The sequence below is a fragment of the Sorex fumeus genome, unplaced genomic scaffold, assembly GCF_029834395.1.
Source record: "Sorex fumeus unplaced genomic scaffold, SorFum_2.1 ptg000007l, whole genome shotgun sequence".
Classification (NCBI taxonomy): domain Eukaryota; kingdom Metazoa; phylum Chordata; class Mammalia; order Eulipotyphla; family Soricidae; genus Sorex; species Sorex fumeus.
In genome coordinates this window covers 19,714,820-19,733,503 of record NW_026606064.1, presented here as the reverse complement: position 1 = coordinate 19,733,503, position 18,684 = coordinate 19,714,820, and the positions used below count along the sequence as shown (strand labels likewise).

General features: G+C 38.4%; 1 protein-coding gene across 1 annotated transcript in view; it reads left to right on the top strand.

The window, feature by feature from the left end:
• Positions 1-18,684, top strand: part of TRIM44 (tripartite motif containing 44) — an 83,891-nt gene that overhangs the window by 51,255 nt on the left and 13,952 nt on the right. The window contains exon 3 of the mRNA XM_056135455.1: positions 11,366-11,605. Coding sequence (XP_055991430.1) covers positions 11,366-11,605 — 240 coding nt within the window. The remainder of the gene's footprint in view (positions 1-11,365; positions 11,606-18,684) is intronic.

Below are 18,684 nucleotides of genomic sequence, written 5' to 3'. Positions count from 1 at the left end.
TGTTGAGTGTGTCTAAATTTTGGTCATTTATATGGGGTGTGCAGTAGTAGTTCTTTGATTCTTACTACGTTTATTTGCTATCTGTAAATCTTTGTGAACTATATATGATATCTTTGAACTGTTTTTTTCAAATATGATGTTTATTTGGGAAACATGAGGGAAATATAAAGAAATTTATGCATTCTTTATCCCAATGATTCCTGTATCCAGGAAAGCCACCAAACCCTAGGGGTCCCAGGGCAAGGGGCTATTGAGGGAGAGAACATTGAGAAAGAGACATAGGCATTTCCAGAGCGGTGAGAGCCAGTACACATCTCAGACAGAACTTTAGTATACCCCTAGAATGGTATGATGCTTGCCTCTGCAAAGCATCATACATTCTGGTATGATTCCCCCAGAATGCATGATGCTTGCCTCTGCAAAGTTAGTTTATAAGATCTTTACAAAATACCCCAAAAATCTGTTGCTATAGCACAGTGGGTAGGGCGTTTGACTTGCACACAGCCAACATGGCCGACCCGAGTTCGATTCCTCTGCCCCTCTCGGAGAGCCCGGCAAGCTACCGAGAGTATTCGATATGCCAGACACAGTAACAACAAAGTCTCCAATGGAGACGTTACTGGGCCCGCTCGAGCAAATCGATGATGAACGGGAGGGCCTTTACTTTACTTTACTTTACTTTACTTATGGTGTTGCCAAAGGAGAAAAAGCTTGGAACAGTTGATGGTCTTCTTTGATATTCTTATCACAACCTTTGTTTCTGCCTAGGAAGCTTCTCACAGGGAGTCCAGCCATCTTTGGCCCATATTTTTATTAACTTGTTGGTTGAGCCTTAAGAGCTTTTTTTTTTGCATATTTTATATAGTATTCCACATTTGTTTGAAAATAAATATTTTCTAGTCTGTCTTCTAATTCTCTGTAAGTATTTTTCACAAAAAAGGTTTAATGAATAAATTTTAATGAAATAAAAAATTCATCATCATACCCAAGGTCATTCTAAATTTTTTCCTGTGCTATCATGTTGCCCGCATGGCAGAGCCTGGTAAGTTCTCCGTGGTGTATTCAATATGTCAAAAACAGTAACAACAAGTCTCACAATGGAGACATTACTGGTGCCCACTCCAGCAATTTGATGAACAACGGGAGGACAGTGCTACAGTGCTACAATGCTATCATGTAGAATTTTTATAGTTTTGTATTTCACATTTAGTTATGTGATCCATTTTATAATTAACTCTTGTGAAAGATGTAAGTTCTATGACCTGTATTTTTTCTCTCTCTGTCTCTCTCTTTCTCTCTATCTCTCTCCCAGTTTATGCACTTAAAATTCTTATTTTATCCATTATAATTTTTTTACCTTTGTTCAATATCAGCTTACTGTATTTCTATGGTTCTATTTCTTTTTTTTATTGAATCACTGTGAGATACAGTTACAAAGCTTTCGTGTTTGAACTTCAGTCATACAATGATCAAAAACCCATCCCTCTACCTGTGCACATTTTCCACCACCAATGTCCCCAGTATTCCCCCACCCCCACCCCAATCCTCCCCCTGCCTCTATGGCAGACAATTTACCCTATACTCTCACTCTACTTTGTGGCATTATGATTTGCAATATAGATTCTGAGAGGCTATCATGTTGGTCCTTTATCTACTTTCAGTACACATCTCCCATCCTGAATGATCCCTCCAGCCACCACTGACTTAGTGATCCCTTCTCTATTCCAGCTGCCTTCTCTCCCAGCTCACGAGGCAGGCTTCCAACTATGGAACAATATTCCTGGCCCTTGTGTCTATTGTCCTAGGGTGTCAGTCTCACTGTCACTGTCACTGTCCTCCCATTGTCCATCAATTTGCTCGAGCGGGCCCAGTAACATCTCCATTGTGACAATTGTTACTGTGTTTGGCATATCGAATACGTCATGGGTAGCTAGCCAGGCTTTGCCGACCGGGCGAGATACTCTCAGTAGCTTGCCCGGCTCTCCGAGAGGGACAGAGGATTCGAACTCCAGTCGGCCATGTTGGCTGCTTGCAAGGCAAATGTCCTACCTGCTGTGCTATTACTCCAACCTGATGTCAGTCTCATATTATGTTATTTTATATTCCATAAATGAGTGCAGTGCTTCTATGTCTCTTCCTCTCTTTCTGACTCATTTCACTTAGCATGATACTCTCCATGACCATCCTTTTATAGGCAAATTTCATGAGTTCATGTTTCCTAACACCTGCATGGTATTCCATTGTATAGGTGTGCTGAAGTTTCTTTAGTCATCTCGTTCTCGGGAACTCAGGTTGTTTCCAGATTCTGGCGATTGTCAACAGAGCTGCAGTGAACATATAGGTGCAGATGTCATTTCTACTGTGCTATTTCGCACTATGGTTCCATTGCTGGCTGTCTGTTCTGGGCTATTCTTTGTTGTCTGTTTTTTGTTGTTGTTGTGATTTTTCTTCAATATTGTGTTTACTTTTCTGAGTCTTTTGTCTTACCACATCAACATTAGAATCTGTTAGTCAATGTCCATATAATAATTTCTGTGATATTGAGTCCATTGAATTTATAGATTAATTTGGGAAGAATTTACATCTTGACAATATTGACGCTTCCTGTTCATGAATATGGAATATCTTGGCATTTTTTTTAGTTTTGTCTTGGCTGTCTACTCAAAATTTTTTAGTTTTCAAATAGATTTTATACATATTTTATTATGTTTATGCCTAAAGTAATTTCATTAGGATGGGGTGCTAACATAAGTGATACTGTGCTTTAAATTCAAATTCCACTTTTTCATTGTTGGTATAGATGAAAGTGATTGGTATTGTATGTACTAACTTTATAGCTAGAAGCATTGCTATAATTGCTTATTAGTGCCAGTAGTTTTTTTGTCAGTTTTTTAAAAATATTCTTTAGGTTATCATGTCATCTCTGAGTGTTATTTCTTCCTTCTTAATCTGTAACTCTTATTTCCATTAATAAAAGGAAATTGCATTTAATGAAAGGAAATTTTATTGCATTAACTAGGATTCTCACTACATTATTTCAAAGAAGTAATGAAAAGAGAACTCATGTTTCTGATTTTAGCAGGAGAACTTGTAATTTCTTACCATGAATATAATGTTAATTACATATTTTTTTATATATTTATGAAATTTAAGGACTTTCTTGTTCCTAGTTTGCTGAAAGTCTTTTGGAATCATAAATGGATATTTTAAAAACTTTTTGATCATGTAATTTTTTTCTTCCTTAAGTTGTTTATGTAGCACTGTGGCACTGTCCTCCTGTTGTTCATTGATTTGCTCGAGCGGACCCAGTAACGCCTCCTTTGTGAGACTTGTTCTTACTGTGTTTGGCATATCGAATACGTTATGGGTAGCTTGCCAGGCTTTGCCATGCTGGCGAAATACTCTTGGTAGCTTGCCGAGCTGAAATTTAGATGTTGAACTTGTCTTGCATAAATTGGGATAAATCCCATTTGGTCAAGATATACAATCCTGTGCTTTATTTCCATTTGCTGATATTTTGCTAAAGATTTAACATTTTTAAAACAATAGTTTGATGAAAAATGTTGCTAAGATATTATATGATTTTTTTTTGAAAATTTGGACAAAAATAAGAGAAGGGTAAAGAACTCGATTGCATCATTGATAACCACTTTTAAACATTTTGTTGTACTTCTTATACAACTTCTTATTAGAAATAATAGTAACATTAAATACCATTATCATTTCATTGAGTAGATAGTTAATTGATATCTGAGGTAAAGATGTTATGGTGCTTTATTAAGATGAGATTGACTGAATGAGGTGAAGAGGATAAATTGAATGCTTTTTTTACTAATGACTTCTGAGGATGATAAGATGATTTAAGGACCCCTTTTCTCTACCCTTCTTAGTTGTGCATGGTCATATCAAGAGTACTTCAGGCTTGCACCAAGCTGTTTAGAAAAATGCTTGACATTAACTGAGAATGTTAGGATAGTTCACGTCTGCTGTGTTTCTGGGCTATTGGGGAATTTTTCAAGTCTTAAGAGTGGTAACTGCTTATTCACAAATAATACCCATTCTACTCATACACAAAATCCAGAAAGTGGGAAATATAGCCACTGGAAAAGAATTCTCCATTTTGTTGATGAAGCTCTTTCCTTGCCTACTTTCATTGAAGCCTAGCAGATATTTTAAATAGATTATTTTGATATACAGTTCCGGAATACTAGAAACCATATAAATAACTTTAAGATTCTCTCCTGAAAATTTTCATGGACATTGGTGTAGGATGACATTGCTTTGTCCTTTCTCCCTTTCTCCACAAGGAACTTAGGTTTATCAGGTTACACCCATCACAGTGCTACCAGATCACTCCCATTCCTTCGTTTATCTGTACCACTTCTCTCTTCTCTCCTCCCCAACCAGTTAATCAGCTTTTCCCCAAATCAGACTCTGTTAACTTGTAAGGTTAGATTCCTCAGAAATCTATGACTTTATATGTATGAGTGAAATATTGCCTTTCTCCTCTCCTTATGTCTTATGAAAAGTTTACTTTAAAACAATGCCCTTTTTGTATAGATACAGGAAGACCGTTAACATTATGCTTTGTAATTTAGAATTGAATTGGCTTAGAATATTTTTCACTCCCAGGCATCTGCTTTCTCGACTTAAGCCTCAGTTGCCCTTAGTTCCTAACACCCCAAAGGCAGGGTCCTGACGAGGGACTGAATGGACCTAGGGCAAGCGGTGAGCTACCCTGGCATCGAAATGGGCCAGGCCAAAGTGCCACGATTCTTAACTATAAGTTAAGAGTTTGATGATAGACAAATGCTGTCATGATCCAAAAGTAACGACGAGACTAGGATCCTGCTAGGGGTAGGAAAGACTATCTGGCCTGAGCACTGTAGTCTGAGATCGAGATGGCCCTAGGAGGGCAATTCTATAAGTTTAAGATATTTCTTACTGTATCCATACAAAATTATTTATATTATACATGCTTATATGTTTGTTGGACAAGGAGAGGAGAAACACACCCATGGGAATCCGCTCTAGGGTGGATTGATCTGATAATGAGGATCTGTCCTAGGAACAGATATCCTCAGAGGGATAGAATTCTACCCCTATTGATTGTGATCACACCTATGTGTAATTGTCACTCCAACCCCTCATACTTTGGAATTTAACTAGACTGTAAGAGTGGGCTGGTAGACCAGAATCAGAATCAAGACTCCAGAGAAGGAGGATGAAAGGGGATCAAGGAGAATAAAGTAGCATGGGGGAGGAAGAAGCAGGAGGAGAATCAGAGGAGAATGGAGATGGGAATGGAATAAACTGCAACTAAGACCAACCAGTCTGGCCCTCATTCCTTCACTTTCCTGCTCTTCACCATCGACCTCCCCAGGGTGGGGAAAGGTAGTTCGAGACTACTGAACACTGGCGACGGGAGAGACAGAGTCACTGCCACCGCTGCTGTGCCCTTTTTGAGTTTACACACATTGGCACATGGAAAGGGGATTGTGCTCTGGGAATGAAGACGGATCACAGTATATAAAAAAAGTTCCATTTTCTACTTTAACAAATTTTAATTTGAGATTAGTGGCCACTTGAACATTAAAGTGGGAAGAAAATGCACTTTTTGATATTGGATGAAGTATTTAGAATCTTCAGACTCTACTTTATGCAGTCAACAATTTTTAAGTCATTTTTGGAGTAGCCTTCTTTAAATGAGGAAATTTGTCTGATAAAAAATGTTTTTTTAAATCTTCAGTCACTACAGACTTGAATGCTTTTCTTTCGTGTGACTTCCTGCTTCTTTTTGTTCTTTTTCAGTTTAACACTTTTTAAAGTGTCAAAGCCATGATGCTTTGAGACACCTATGTTTTTATAATTTTCCTACAACAGAAAAATAAGGGTGAGGAGAGTGATAAGTGGGTAAGACACTTTCATTCCACACAGCTAACCCAGGTTTGATCCCTTCACCCCATATGATCTCCTGAATCCTGACAGGACTGAATCCTGAGCAAAGAGCAAGGAGTAAGTCCTGAACACAGTTGGTTGTGGCCCAAGATCCCCCCACCACCGCCACCAAAAAAGGGGGAAGTAAAACCTTAGTTTCCCATAGGCCAGCTCTGTGGGAGTTAATGGCTCCCAGTTCATATCAGACACATTGAATGGTGTTGTTTTTAAGTACAAGCACTAATTCAAGGTTTTATGTGTTTAATTATGTATGTGTAAAGTGCCAGTCTGCATGCCTCTTGGGTCTGACCTAGCTTGGAACATTAACTACAAGAGCACATAGAAAGCACAATGGGATGAGACTTAACTCTTCAGCTGTCCATCTGTTACCTCAAGAATCACTGAGGGTGGGGGGAGTAAACATCCCAGTGGGGATGACAACAGGTGCAACTTGTTAAGTGAGGAATCATTTTCATCAAGAAGAAATAAATGTCAAGAACCAGAAATAGGAAGAAAAGGATCACGACAAGCAATATATTGTAGCATATAGTACACTGAACTGAACCAGAGGAAAATTGATTTTCAAACCTGACTTTTCAAGTGTATTCTTCTAAGCCTTTGTTTTCACATATAAAATGAGGCAGATAAAGACTCTTTCCTTGCATACAGCTGACCCCAAACCCATACTCACCAAGATTCCCCTAGCATCGCCTGAAGTGATCCCTGAGCACAGAGCCAGGTGTAAAGCCTGAGCACAGACATCTGTGGCCACATAACAGAAAACAACAAAAAATGAAGCAGATGAACTCAGCTCTAACAGTAAGATGTTTACCATGAGCCTGATCATTTATAAATAAGTCACATTTGGGGCACGCCACACCCTGTAGTGTTAAGGGCTTACTCCTGGCTTTGTGTTCAAGGATCATTCCTCTCAGATCACATCCCATAACTATATGAAATGCCAAGGATCAAGCCCAGATTGGCTGCATGCAAAGCAAATACCATGCCTGCTGTAGTATAACCCTGGACTCAAGGTCACTGCATGTTTTTTCAAAATGCAGGTTCTGGTTAAGTAGCACTGTAGCACTGTCCTCCCATTTTTCCATCAATTTGCTCAAGCAGGTACCAGTAACATCTCACAACAAATTGTGAGACTTGTTGTTAATGTTTTAGGCATATCGAATACGTCATGGGTAGCTTGCCAGGCTTTGCCTTGTGGGCGAGATACTCTCGGTAGCTTGCTGGGCTCTCTGAGAGGGGCAGAGGAATCTAACCTGGGTCGGCCGCATGCAAGGCAAACGCCCTACTCACTATGCTACCGCTCCAGCCCTGGTTAAGTAATCCTTTGTGAATTGCTTTGTTTAGTGATGGCATAACTCTTTTAGCTGATGCAACTATAAGAAAGATTTATCAACCTGTTATAAACTTAGAGCCTTAAATTTTCACCCACTTTGGGGACCCATCAGTTGACCCAAGGAAGAAAACTCCTTGTGGTTTTATTTGTGTAGAAGACCTGGTCATTTAGGTGACAGTTCTTGGAGACCACTTCCAGTCCCCTAGGAAGTACTTTGAAGAGAGGAAGGTGATATTTTTCTTTAAACCAGAGAAGTTTTGCTTTTGTTCTATTTTAGAGTTCCACATTAAGATTTTATTTGGTGCAAGGGATATCTGTAGTATTTAAAAGGTTTCACAACAAATTGTAGTAAGGGTCCACCTCACAGCTCCTGCCTGACCTTTTGCTTGCTGCTCCACCATCCCAGGTGAGGCTTGCCTCTGGCTGTTATCACTGGACTTATTCTGGAGTGGGAGGCATGTACCCTTCCCAAAAGGTGGGTCCCAGAAACCTCCATGCCCAACCTGCACCATATGAAGGGCCCACACCACAGCTCTTGAAGCTCATGGCTGCTTATGTGACCACACAATAGATCTACTCAACAAATTACATGCTTCTCAGAATTGTTCTTCCTATCATTCTGTGAGAACAGGCAGAGAAGATGAGAGCAATCTCCAGCTTAATCCTTCAGTATCTTCCAGGGTAGCAAACTACAAAGACTCACACACAGCACAACAAGAACACTAGAAAATCAACGAGGAAAATACGCCAAAGTCCACAAAGCTCAATGAACAAAGGCAATATCACCAAAGACATAAACAACACCAGTAAATCCTCAGACAGTGTCCAATGATACTATGATGGGGATGTTCAATGAGTATTAAGGACATCTTTTAGATCATCAGTCTCATAATTCTTTAAGCAATCTTGCTCTTCTTTGCATATTGTGGAGTTTTCTCCTCTAGTGTAATACTACATGTAGTATATTCAAGCACGTGAGACTGTCACTCCTTTTGGGAGCTATAGAGTTTGAAAATTCCTAAGAATCGTACTCAGAAATGATATCAGTGGCTACCAGATTCTGGTATGGACCCTCTGTTTTAAAGGAACTGTGCCTCTTTCTTTCTTTTTTTTTTTTTTAGAAAAACACTGAATGGCATTTTGAGGGTCAGTGAAATGAAATCTGAAGGGAGTTTCAAGGCTGCTCACAAGATTTCTCCTGTGGGGTATTAACCACTGCACATCTATTCCTTCAGGGAGACCTTCCTTTGACCCTTTTGGCTCTGAATTTGAATGAGTGCCTTGACTCAATAGTTTGTCCTTACTATTTTGAACTAGTTGGCGACTACTTCTGTTTGTTAATAAGTGGAGAAGGAGAGGAAATGAGAAGGCGACATAAAGTTTTTGTGAAGGATAATTTTGCTATCCTCAGTTCTCATTTGTGACCTGATCTATATAAAGTCAAATGCAATATTGAAAGATCTATGTAAAACAATGAAAAATGGAGAATTTAATTTTAATTTTTAAAATTATTATTATTATTATTATTTTGCTTTTTGGTCACACCCAGCGATGCTCAGGTGTTAATCCTGCCTCTGCACTCAGGAATTACTCCTGGTGGTGCTCAGGGGACTATATGGGATGCTGGGAATCAAACCCAGGTTGGCTGCATGCAAGGCAAATGCCCTACCCACTGTGGTATCACTCCAGCCCTGGAAATTTAATTTTCAGGCTACGATTTCTTCAGCTGCTGCTGTCTGGTACACACCTTTTTTGACTGTGAAGTCAGCTTCCTACCACGCATGTATTAAGGTTTAAAACAGATTGCAAGTCACTTTTTATTATTCTCTTTGATTTTCAGTCACTTGAAACTGCTAAGGTAGATTCTTAGGTATTTAGAAAAGTTCATGTCTTAACAAAACTTCCTAGATTTAGAATCTAAGAGAAAAGGCTATGTCTCTAAAGATCTTAACATTTTATTTCAAGGTGTAGAAATTCAGTGAGAAATGATCAACAGGATGCATAAAAGCCTGGAAATATACACACTAGAAACAAAAGGAATTTTAGAGTAAACACAAAGTACAATTCTCAATCTGGCATAGAATTTGCCAGGGACATTAATAACATTTAACACTCCCGCTTTCCTTTTTTAGCTCGGTGAGAGTACCTGCAGAGTAAATGCCTTCCTGAGGACATTAGTCATTTGCTCACAGGCATATATAAACTTTGCTTATAAAATATAGATATAGAGTATAAAATAATGTTATTTTGTGTTAACCTATTTATGGCAGTGTTATAGAATCTGCTTAAGTACCAAGATTTTTCAGTTTTTAAGAGCTTTGTTAGAAATGGCCTTATCTTCCATTCTCTTTCAGTCATCCCCTTCCTGAGTCTCCTTTCTTAGGTTTTCCAGTGTGACCTCCCCTCTGACCAGATTAGGGCTAGCAAGGTTATAGTATTCTGAATCATCTCTAAGTTTGTAGCTGGTTCTGTTTATTTTTCAAAGGAAAGGGCTTGCTGATGAAAACTATCTTCTCTTTTAGCTCTAAAATTCACCGTTGACTTTTCTCCCTTTGTTTACTCTCCCCCCTTTCCTGTTATTTACCTCAGCTACCCAGTATGCAAAGTTGCCTAAAAATACTCGTAAAATAAATGCAGATATGAGGAAAATTAGTACGTGCAGTTACTAAGAAGAATCAGAGTTTAAAAGTTGCTATTTCAGTAGTTTCTCTCTTGTTGGCTTCTCTGATACCCCAATGAAATATGTTAGTCATATTTTATTTGGCTATTTGTTGTTGCAATGTTAAACAGTAATATATTTTAAGCCTTTAGGGTAAATATTTAAGTCTTGATATTATTGAGCATTGATAAAGGTGTGTGGAAATGTTTTCCTTCACATATTATTATAGCAGTGTAATTAGTACATCTCTTTTCTGAGGTTAGTTTGCCATTACCAATCAGTATTTTTAGAATGTGTGTTATTGAGTATTGACAAAGGTGTATGGAAATGTTTTCCTTCACATATTATTATAGAAGTGTAATTAGTGCATCTCTTTTCTGAAGTTAGTTTGCCATTACCAATCAGTATTTTTAGAATGTGTGTTATTGAGTATTGACAAAGGTGTATGGAAATGTTTTCCTTCACATATTATTATAGAAGTGTAATTTTTATAGTGTGTGTGTGTGTATATATATATATATATGTTTATATATATAAATCGATTCAGTGAATTCAAAAGTCTCTAAAGAAATTACTTGCTAATAATAAGGGTATTAAGAGGTATATCCAAGGATGTTCACTATAGTTTGTAATAAAAAATGGAAATGTTCTATTTTTATGTTAACAAGGGAAATATTCAGTGGCAGGGAGATGGCTCAGAGGACGGGATATGCTTTGCATGTTGGAGCCCAGATATGATCCCCAGCACCACATGGTTCACCAAGTACTGCCAGGGAAGCAATCCCTGAGAACTAATAGGCATGATCCAAGAACAAAAAAAGGAGAGATATTTAAAGATTATACTAGTCCACATATATTCATATCCATTCATACAAATAATAAAAATAATAAAAAATGAAGTTGATCTGTATGTACTCTCATATGTTAGGTAGAAAAATAAGACATAGGATTAAATATTCACTGTGATCTGTTTATATGAATTAACTTATTGTATATGCACTTTATATATAAAACTATTCATAAATGTCTAAAAGTAGTAATACCAAACTGTTAATTATTTTCCTCCTCAGAGAATAGTAATTACTATTATAGGATAGATACAGAAGGATAATTTCATTTTTTAATGATGTAAATTCATCTGTTAGTATTTTAAAAGTAACTTTGTTTTGCTGACTATAATCAAAAGGAAAAGCAAAAATGAAGATAAGAAATAACTTCCTAAGGAATAAAAGAAGCAAAATATTAAATTCAACAGTATCAGAGAAACATTTTTGAGGATTTTTGAAAAAATCAGGCTCAGATAGGAACTATCATTTGTTTGTATTTTGACCATATTTGCCTAGCACTTAAGTAACTTTTTTATTTACCCTTCTAGTTCTTTGTCTCTTCAACTCTTGTTTTTCTGCATTCCACAGGTGTCTCGAGACCAGATGAAGGTATTTATACAGCAGGAATTTAACAAAGTTCAGAAAATAGTTGCTACTGAGGAGCAGAGGACTCTTCATCTAGTGGACATACAGGAAGCAATGGCCACAGCTCATGTTACTGAGATCCTGGCTGACATTCAATCTCACATGAATAGGCTGATGACCCAGATGGCCAAAGTCAAGGAACAACAAAATACCTCTAATAAAGCAGCTGAGCCAAAGGCAGAGGTAAAAGAGAATGCCTACAATTATTGGTAGTAAGAAGAATAGGAAGGAACTGACAACTAACTCTGGAAATGCCCTATAAATGTAGTCCATAAGCATGAATAATTAAGAGCATAGACAAGTGTGTATTTAGCCTGGTGTGTAAACCTGTGTGGGAGTATTGGCTGGCTTCTGTACTCAGCAGCAGAATGGAAAAATATTTATCCATTTTGACTTAGAGGAGTGGAATCTTTGAAAGCAACACTAATCACAGTTAAGGAGGGACAAAAATCAGAAATTATAGCCAGAGAAGAGGGAAATACATATCCCAAATTGTAAAATAAAACTTAGCTATGAGAACTGGGTTGATTAAGTCAGCAATTAGAGCAATAAGCAGGCCACAATTAAAATTTTTTGACCAATTCTGTTTATAATGAAAAAGTACCTTGAGCTGATTTTTACATGGTGCCAGCTACATAAATTGGATATGTAATTGTTAGATTAAGTGAAGTATATGAACTTGGTCATTGAAGGATCATAAAGGACAATGTGAATGAAATATAAAGGTTTAATTGTAAAATTGAATTACTTTATAAATGTTAGTTACTTATTGATATTATTAATTTGTTTGTTTTTGGTAACACTAATAAAAAGGGTCATGAGTATTTTCCCAGATACTTACTTCTATTTATACATTTAGAATCCATTTATACATTTTGAATCTGTTCATTTAAAAGAAAGGTCGAGCAAGAGAAATTTTACAGAATGTAGGATACTTGCTTTGCATGCAGACAACTTGTGTTGGATCCCCAGCACCCCATATGGTCCCTCAACCTTGCCAGGAGTTATCCCTGAGTGCAGAGCCAGGATTAAGTCCTGAGCACTTCAGGGTATGGCCTGAAAACCCAAAATAAAAAGAAAAAAATTTTAAACACACTTCAATTCATTAAGTGTCATAGAAGTGTTGTGAAAATTCTGGTCAAGTGTATTATTCCTACCAGTTCAGGATAAGTAAAAGACATACAGGCATCTTTATGGACTTTTCAGGTCTGCTGCTCTCTCTGAGTTCAGCCTTAACTGTCATTCTTACCTTGGTCAGGAGAGCCTTGATAAGAGCAAACTAGACGATAAACAAGCTAAGGTCTACTTTAGGAGTTACTATTGTTTGGGTGATTTTGACAGGAAAGGTAAGAAACAGTTGGATACTAATTTCACTTATCCAGAGTTCTTGATTAGATTTTATCAGTATGTGAATGTAATAGTAACACTTGTTCTTTCCATTTTGCCCTCCCAGGAGTTAAGAAAATATGTGATAAATAGGTCTCTAGGTATTCAAGACAGCTCTTTGTAACCTTTATTTTATTTTTTTCATTTTATTTTATTAAAGCACTGTGATTTATGAAGTTGTTCATAGTTGGGTTTTATACATACAGTGTTCTAGCACTGATCCTGCTGACAATGTCAACTTTCCTTCACCAGTGTCCCCAAGTTCCCTCTCCTAATCCCATACCTCAAGCCTGCCATCTTGAAAGACACCATTTTATGTTTAGTTGTTAAAGTTTGGGTCTCATGATTTTAGTGCTTTTTACTCTGTGGTTTGGACATTTAGCTCTGTCATTCCTTAATACCACTAATGTACCTGAATCCCCTTAGATTTTCATCTGACTCTTTTCTCTCCCCACCACTACCACTACCACTCATTTCTTTCCCTCCCCTCCTTATAATCTGGGGCCAGGGGTGATCTAGTCATCCCTCCCCTTCAACCATTGTATTTCCTTACCCAATTATTCTAAATACCACATATATCTGACATCATCCTGTGTTTATCTGTTTTCTGGCTTATTTCATTGAATACAATGTCTTCCAATTCCATCCACATTGCAGCAAATTGCACGATTTCATTATTCTTTACATTTGTGTAGTATTCCATTGTGTATATATCACATCTTCATGATCTTCTTATCTGTTGTTATCTGTTGTTGGGCAGCTAGGTTGATTCCAAATCTTGGCTATTTTACTGAGTGCTGCAATCAATAATGGTACATACATCCTTTTGAACAATTTTTATGTCCTGGGAATAGTTATGCAAGTGAAATTGCTGGGTCATACCAGCGGCAGTTCAATTTTAGGTTTACTAAGAATCTTCCATACTGCTTCCATATGGTTTGAACCAGAAAACATTCCACTCAGCAGTGAATGTGAGTTCCTTTCTCACCACATCTTTGCCAACCCAGATAGTTCCCAGCATTTTTGATATGTGCCATTCTCGCTTGTATGAGATGGTGTCTCATTGTTGTCTTGATTTGACCTCCCTAGTAATAAGTGATGATAAGCATTGTTCATGCACCTGTTGACCATCCTTTGGACTTCCTCAGAGAGGACCCCATTCATTTCCTAATTCTCCTATTTTGATGGATTTTTGGAATTTTTGGGTTCTTGATTTTTGTGACTCCTTCATATATTCTGGATATTAACCTTTATCTGTTGTATTTACTGCAAATATTTTCTCCCATTCAGTTAGCTGTCATTTATATTTATTTATTTATTTTTGCTTTTGGGGTCACACCCGGCAATACTCAGGAGTTACTCCTAGCTCTGCACTCAGGGATTACTCCTGATGGTGCTTGGGGGACCATATGGGATGCTGGGAATCAAACCCGTGTCAACCCCGTGCAAGGCAAACGCCCTACCCTCTGTGCTATTGCTCCAACCCCAGCTGTCTTTTATTTTTAGCCTGTGTTTCTTTTGCCATGCAGAAACTTTTTAATTTGATATGGTCCTATTTGTTTATTTTTTATTTGATCACCTTTGACAATGGTGTTGTATCATTGAAGACACTTTGAGGTCCAGATTTGGACATGCTGTCTATATTTTCCTTAGGGTATTTTATAGATTTTGGTCTGATCTCAAGGTCTTTGATTCAATTGAATTTTTTGTATGAGGTGTGAAATACTGATCCAGGTATGAAATACTGATTTTTTTACATGTGTTTATCTGGTGTTGCCAGCATCATTTATTGAAGAGACTGTCTTTACTCCATTTTATGCTCTCAGCTCCTTTGTCAAAAAATAGCTGGCAATTTATGTGGGACATTGTCCTTGAATATTATATTCTGACCCATTGGACAGTGAATCTTCCTTAGCCCAATACCATGCAGTTTTGATCACTATAGCTCTATAGTATAGTTTCAAGGTAAGTGATTTGATATCTTCCTGTTGCTTATTTTTCAGTGTTTTTGACTATTCAGATCTATAATTTTGTTTTATTGGGCTTTTTTTTTTGCCACACATGGCTGTGTTCAGTGATTATCCTGGTTCTGTCCTCAGGGATCTCTTGAGTGCTCCAGGGATCATATGAGATGCTAGGTATTGAATCATGGTCAGCCATGTGCAAAGCAAGTGCCATATCTGCTGTACTATTGCTCTGGCCCTTACTTCAGATCTTTTCAAACTGACAAAAAGGACTTCACAGTAACAACCCACTTGGTGTTTAATAATCTATGGTAAAAACAACAAAAATAGTTGAAGAAGGATCAGTTAACTTGAGAACGCTGATTAAATAATAATCAAAAGAACTCATTCAAATAGAAAAAAAAAGGACCTAAAGAATACAATAGCACATCTGTAGAATGTATTAAGCTAAACTCCAATCAGTGACCTCAAAGACAAGATACACAACACCTGCAATAAAAAGGTAATAGAAAAGAAACAAGGGAAAGTAATGGATTTGATTAGGCCAAGTAGAATCAATCACAGAGCTTCTATTTGAATGAGTTCATGTATTTCAGTGTTTCCTTAAACATTTTTAAAAGTGTTTTAGGGGCTAGAGACATAGTATAGAAGATAAGATGCTTGCCTTGAATGCAGCTGACCTAGGTTCAAACCCTGGAACCACATAACCACATATAGTTGTTTGAGTACCATTAAGCCAGGAATGATCCTCAAGCATCACTGTGGCCCAACCATCCCCGCAGAGGTGTTTTAAATAAGTCATTTTGGATCACCTTATAGAACACAGGATAAGGGAGAAATCTTAATTTCTGTTCTGTAGGTTAAAAATCATTGTCTTTCTCCTCTTCAGATTTATAACTAGTTTTTTTAAATTGCTTTTATTGTTTTGTTTTGTTTGTTTTTGGACCATACGCAGTGGTGCTTAGGGCTCTCTCCTGACTCTGCACTAAGAGATCTCTCCTGGCAGGGCTTTTGTGACCATTTGTGTCTCAAGGATTAAACCTGGGTCAATCACATGCAAGACAAAGGCCCTACCCACTGTACTATCTCTTTGGCCTTAATTGCTTTCTTAATTATTTTGGAAAGCTTAAATTTTATAGACAACAGAAAGTAAACACATATGCTAAATTGATAGTTATGATTAAGTTTTGTAGTCTCTTTTGTGTGCGTATGCATTATGGGATTTCATCTTTTTCCAGGTTTATTTGAGATGTTGATGCATAACATCTATGATTCTAAGTTTATAATATGGTGATTTGACACGCTTATATTGTACAATTGCCAGAGCCTGGCAAGCTATCCGTGGTCTATGCCAAATAGACCAAATTGATATGCCAAATCCAGTAATAAATGGATCTCATTTCCCTAACCCTGAATATGCAGAGTCGAGAAGGATATGGAAGGAGAGGCTGATAAAACACCAAGGCAGACATAGGCTACCAAAACGCAGAAAAACAAAAATGATTGTCTGTACTTTTAATGCTCGTACCCTGGCATCTGCTGCATCCATTGAAGACCTTATGGTACAAGCACGAAAGATCAAGTACGACATCATTGGTCTGACCGAAACGAGAAGACATCAATTCCATCATGCTGTTTTCGACACTGGAGAAGAACTGTTCCTTGGAACATGTGATAAAAGAGGCGTCGGTGGTGTTGGTATCCTTGTCAACACAAACTTAGTCACGAGCATTGATTCATTTGAATGCCTAACAACCCGAATCGGACGATTACACTTGAATAAATGTGGCTCACTACCGGCAGTTTCTATCTTTGTTGTCTATGCACCAACATCCAGTTATGGTGAAAGAGAAACTGAGAAATTCTACATGGAGCTGGAGAAATTCTATAAAGAAGATCACACCTTCTACAAGATCATTGTCGGTGATTTTAATGCCAAGATAGGACCAAGAAGATCAGTCGATGAACTCCACATCGGAACCCATGGCCTGGAATGGAACAAACAGGGTGACAGACTGTCTGAGTTCATCATGTCAACCAAAATCTTCCATGGTAACTCGCAATTCCAAAAGGCTGAATCTAAACGTTGGACATGGGAGTCTCCCAATGGACGGTTCCACAATGAAATAGACCACATCATATTCAATCGGCGGTTTTGCCTAACCGATGTTGCTGTTGTCCCAAAATTCCAAACGGGATCAGACCACTGTCTTCTTCGTGCAAAATTCTACCTCACACAACGAGGAGAAAAGAATGCAAGGTTTAAGAAGAGGACTCCCAGAACAACCACCAACTGGGAACTCTTTGGCTCTGTTGCGGCAACATGGGAAGATGCCGTCGTCGACAACATTGATGAGGAATACGATCGAATGATTCAGCACCTCCATGATTGTGCAAGGAATGCCAAGAGAGAGATAACCACAAAAAACCGTCTTTCTTCGAACACTCTTGAACTTATTCGCCAACGTGGCTTGGCACGTGCCTCAGGCAACCACAAGCAAACGTCCGAACTGGCAAAACAGTGCAGAGAAGCCATCAAGGATGACCTCAAAAACAGGAGAGCAGCAGTACTGGTAGATGCAGCAGAAGCTGGGAAAAACATTCGTAATGCCCGCCTGTCCTTCACCAACTACAAAACCAAGATGACTGCCCTCCGACATCATGATGGATCTATCACATCTTCCAGAAGGGCAATGGAGAAGATTATTCATGACTTCTACTCAGATCTCTTTAATAGCCACATCCACTTGCCCACATACCACATACCACATGATGGATATGTCGTTCCCAATGTTCTCCCTTCCGAAATCCAACATGCCATCTCGTTGGTAAAGAAACAAAGAGCACCTGGCCCAGACAAGATCAGACCTGAACACCTGAAGAACTTACCATCAGTACTCATCAATACATTGGCTCGACTCTTCACACGCTACCTGTCTGAATGCAAGGTTCCATCCCAATGGAAAACCAGCAAGACTGTACTACTATACAAGAAAGGAGACATCCACGACATTGGCAACTATCGCCCAATCTGCCTATTGTCTGTCATCTACAAACTATTCACTCGAGTCATCCTGAATAGGATTAGCAGAACACTAGATGAAGGACAACCATGTGAACAAGCTGGATTCCGAAAAGGATTCAGTACCATCGACCATATCCACACAGTAACCAAGCTCATTGAGGTATCTCGGGAGTTCAAGATGCCACTCTGTCTAACGTTCATTGATTTAAAGAAGGCCTTTGATTCTGTTGAGACAGAAGCGGTCATAGAAGCCCTAGCCAATCAGGGCGTACAAACTCAATACATCAGGATCCTTCGTGAGCTCTATTGCGGATTCACTACCAAGATCTCACCATTCTACAAAGAAGTAATCATCCATATCAAGAGAGGGGTTCGGCAGGGTGATACCATTTCACCAAAACTCTTCAGTGCCACCCTCGAGAACATCATGCGACGGCTGGAATGGGAAAACATGGGAGTGAAGATAGATGGTCGGCAACTACACCACCTCCGCTTTGCTGATGACATCGTTCTAATAACACCAAACATCAACCAAGCGGCACAAATGCTGAACGACTTTGACCGTGAATGTGGAAAGGTCGGACTACAGCTGAATCTTGCGAAGACAATGTTTATGAGAAACAGCCTTGTTCCTGACGCTCCATTCGCTCTCAACGGAACCACCATCTCCGAATGCAACAGTTATATATACCTAGGTCGAGAAATCAACATGATGAATGACCTGGCACCTGAGTTGTGCAGGAGGAAGAGAGCGGCTTGGAATGCCTTCAAGAGCATTGAAGAAATAACTAAAAGGACAAAGAACCTCCAGCTACGAGCACATCTCTTTGATTCCACTATTCTTCCTGCATTAACATATGCCTCAGAGACCTGGACCCTACGAAAAC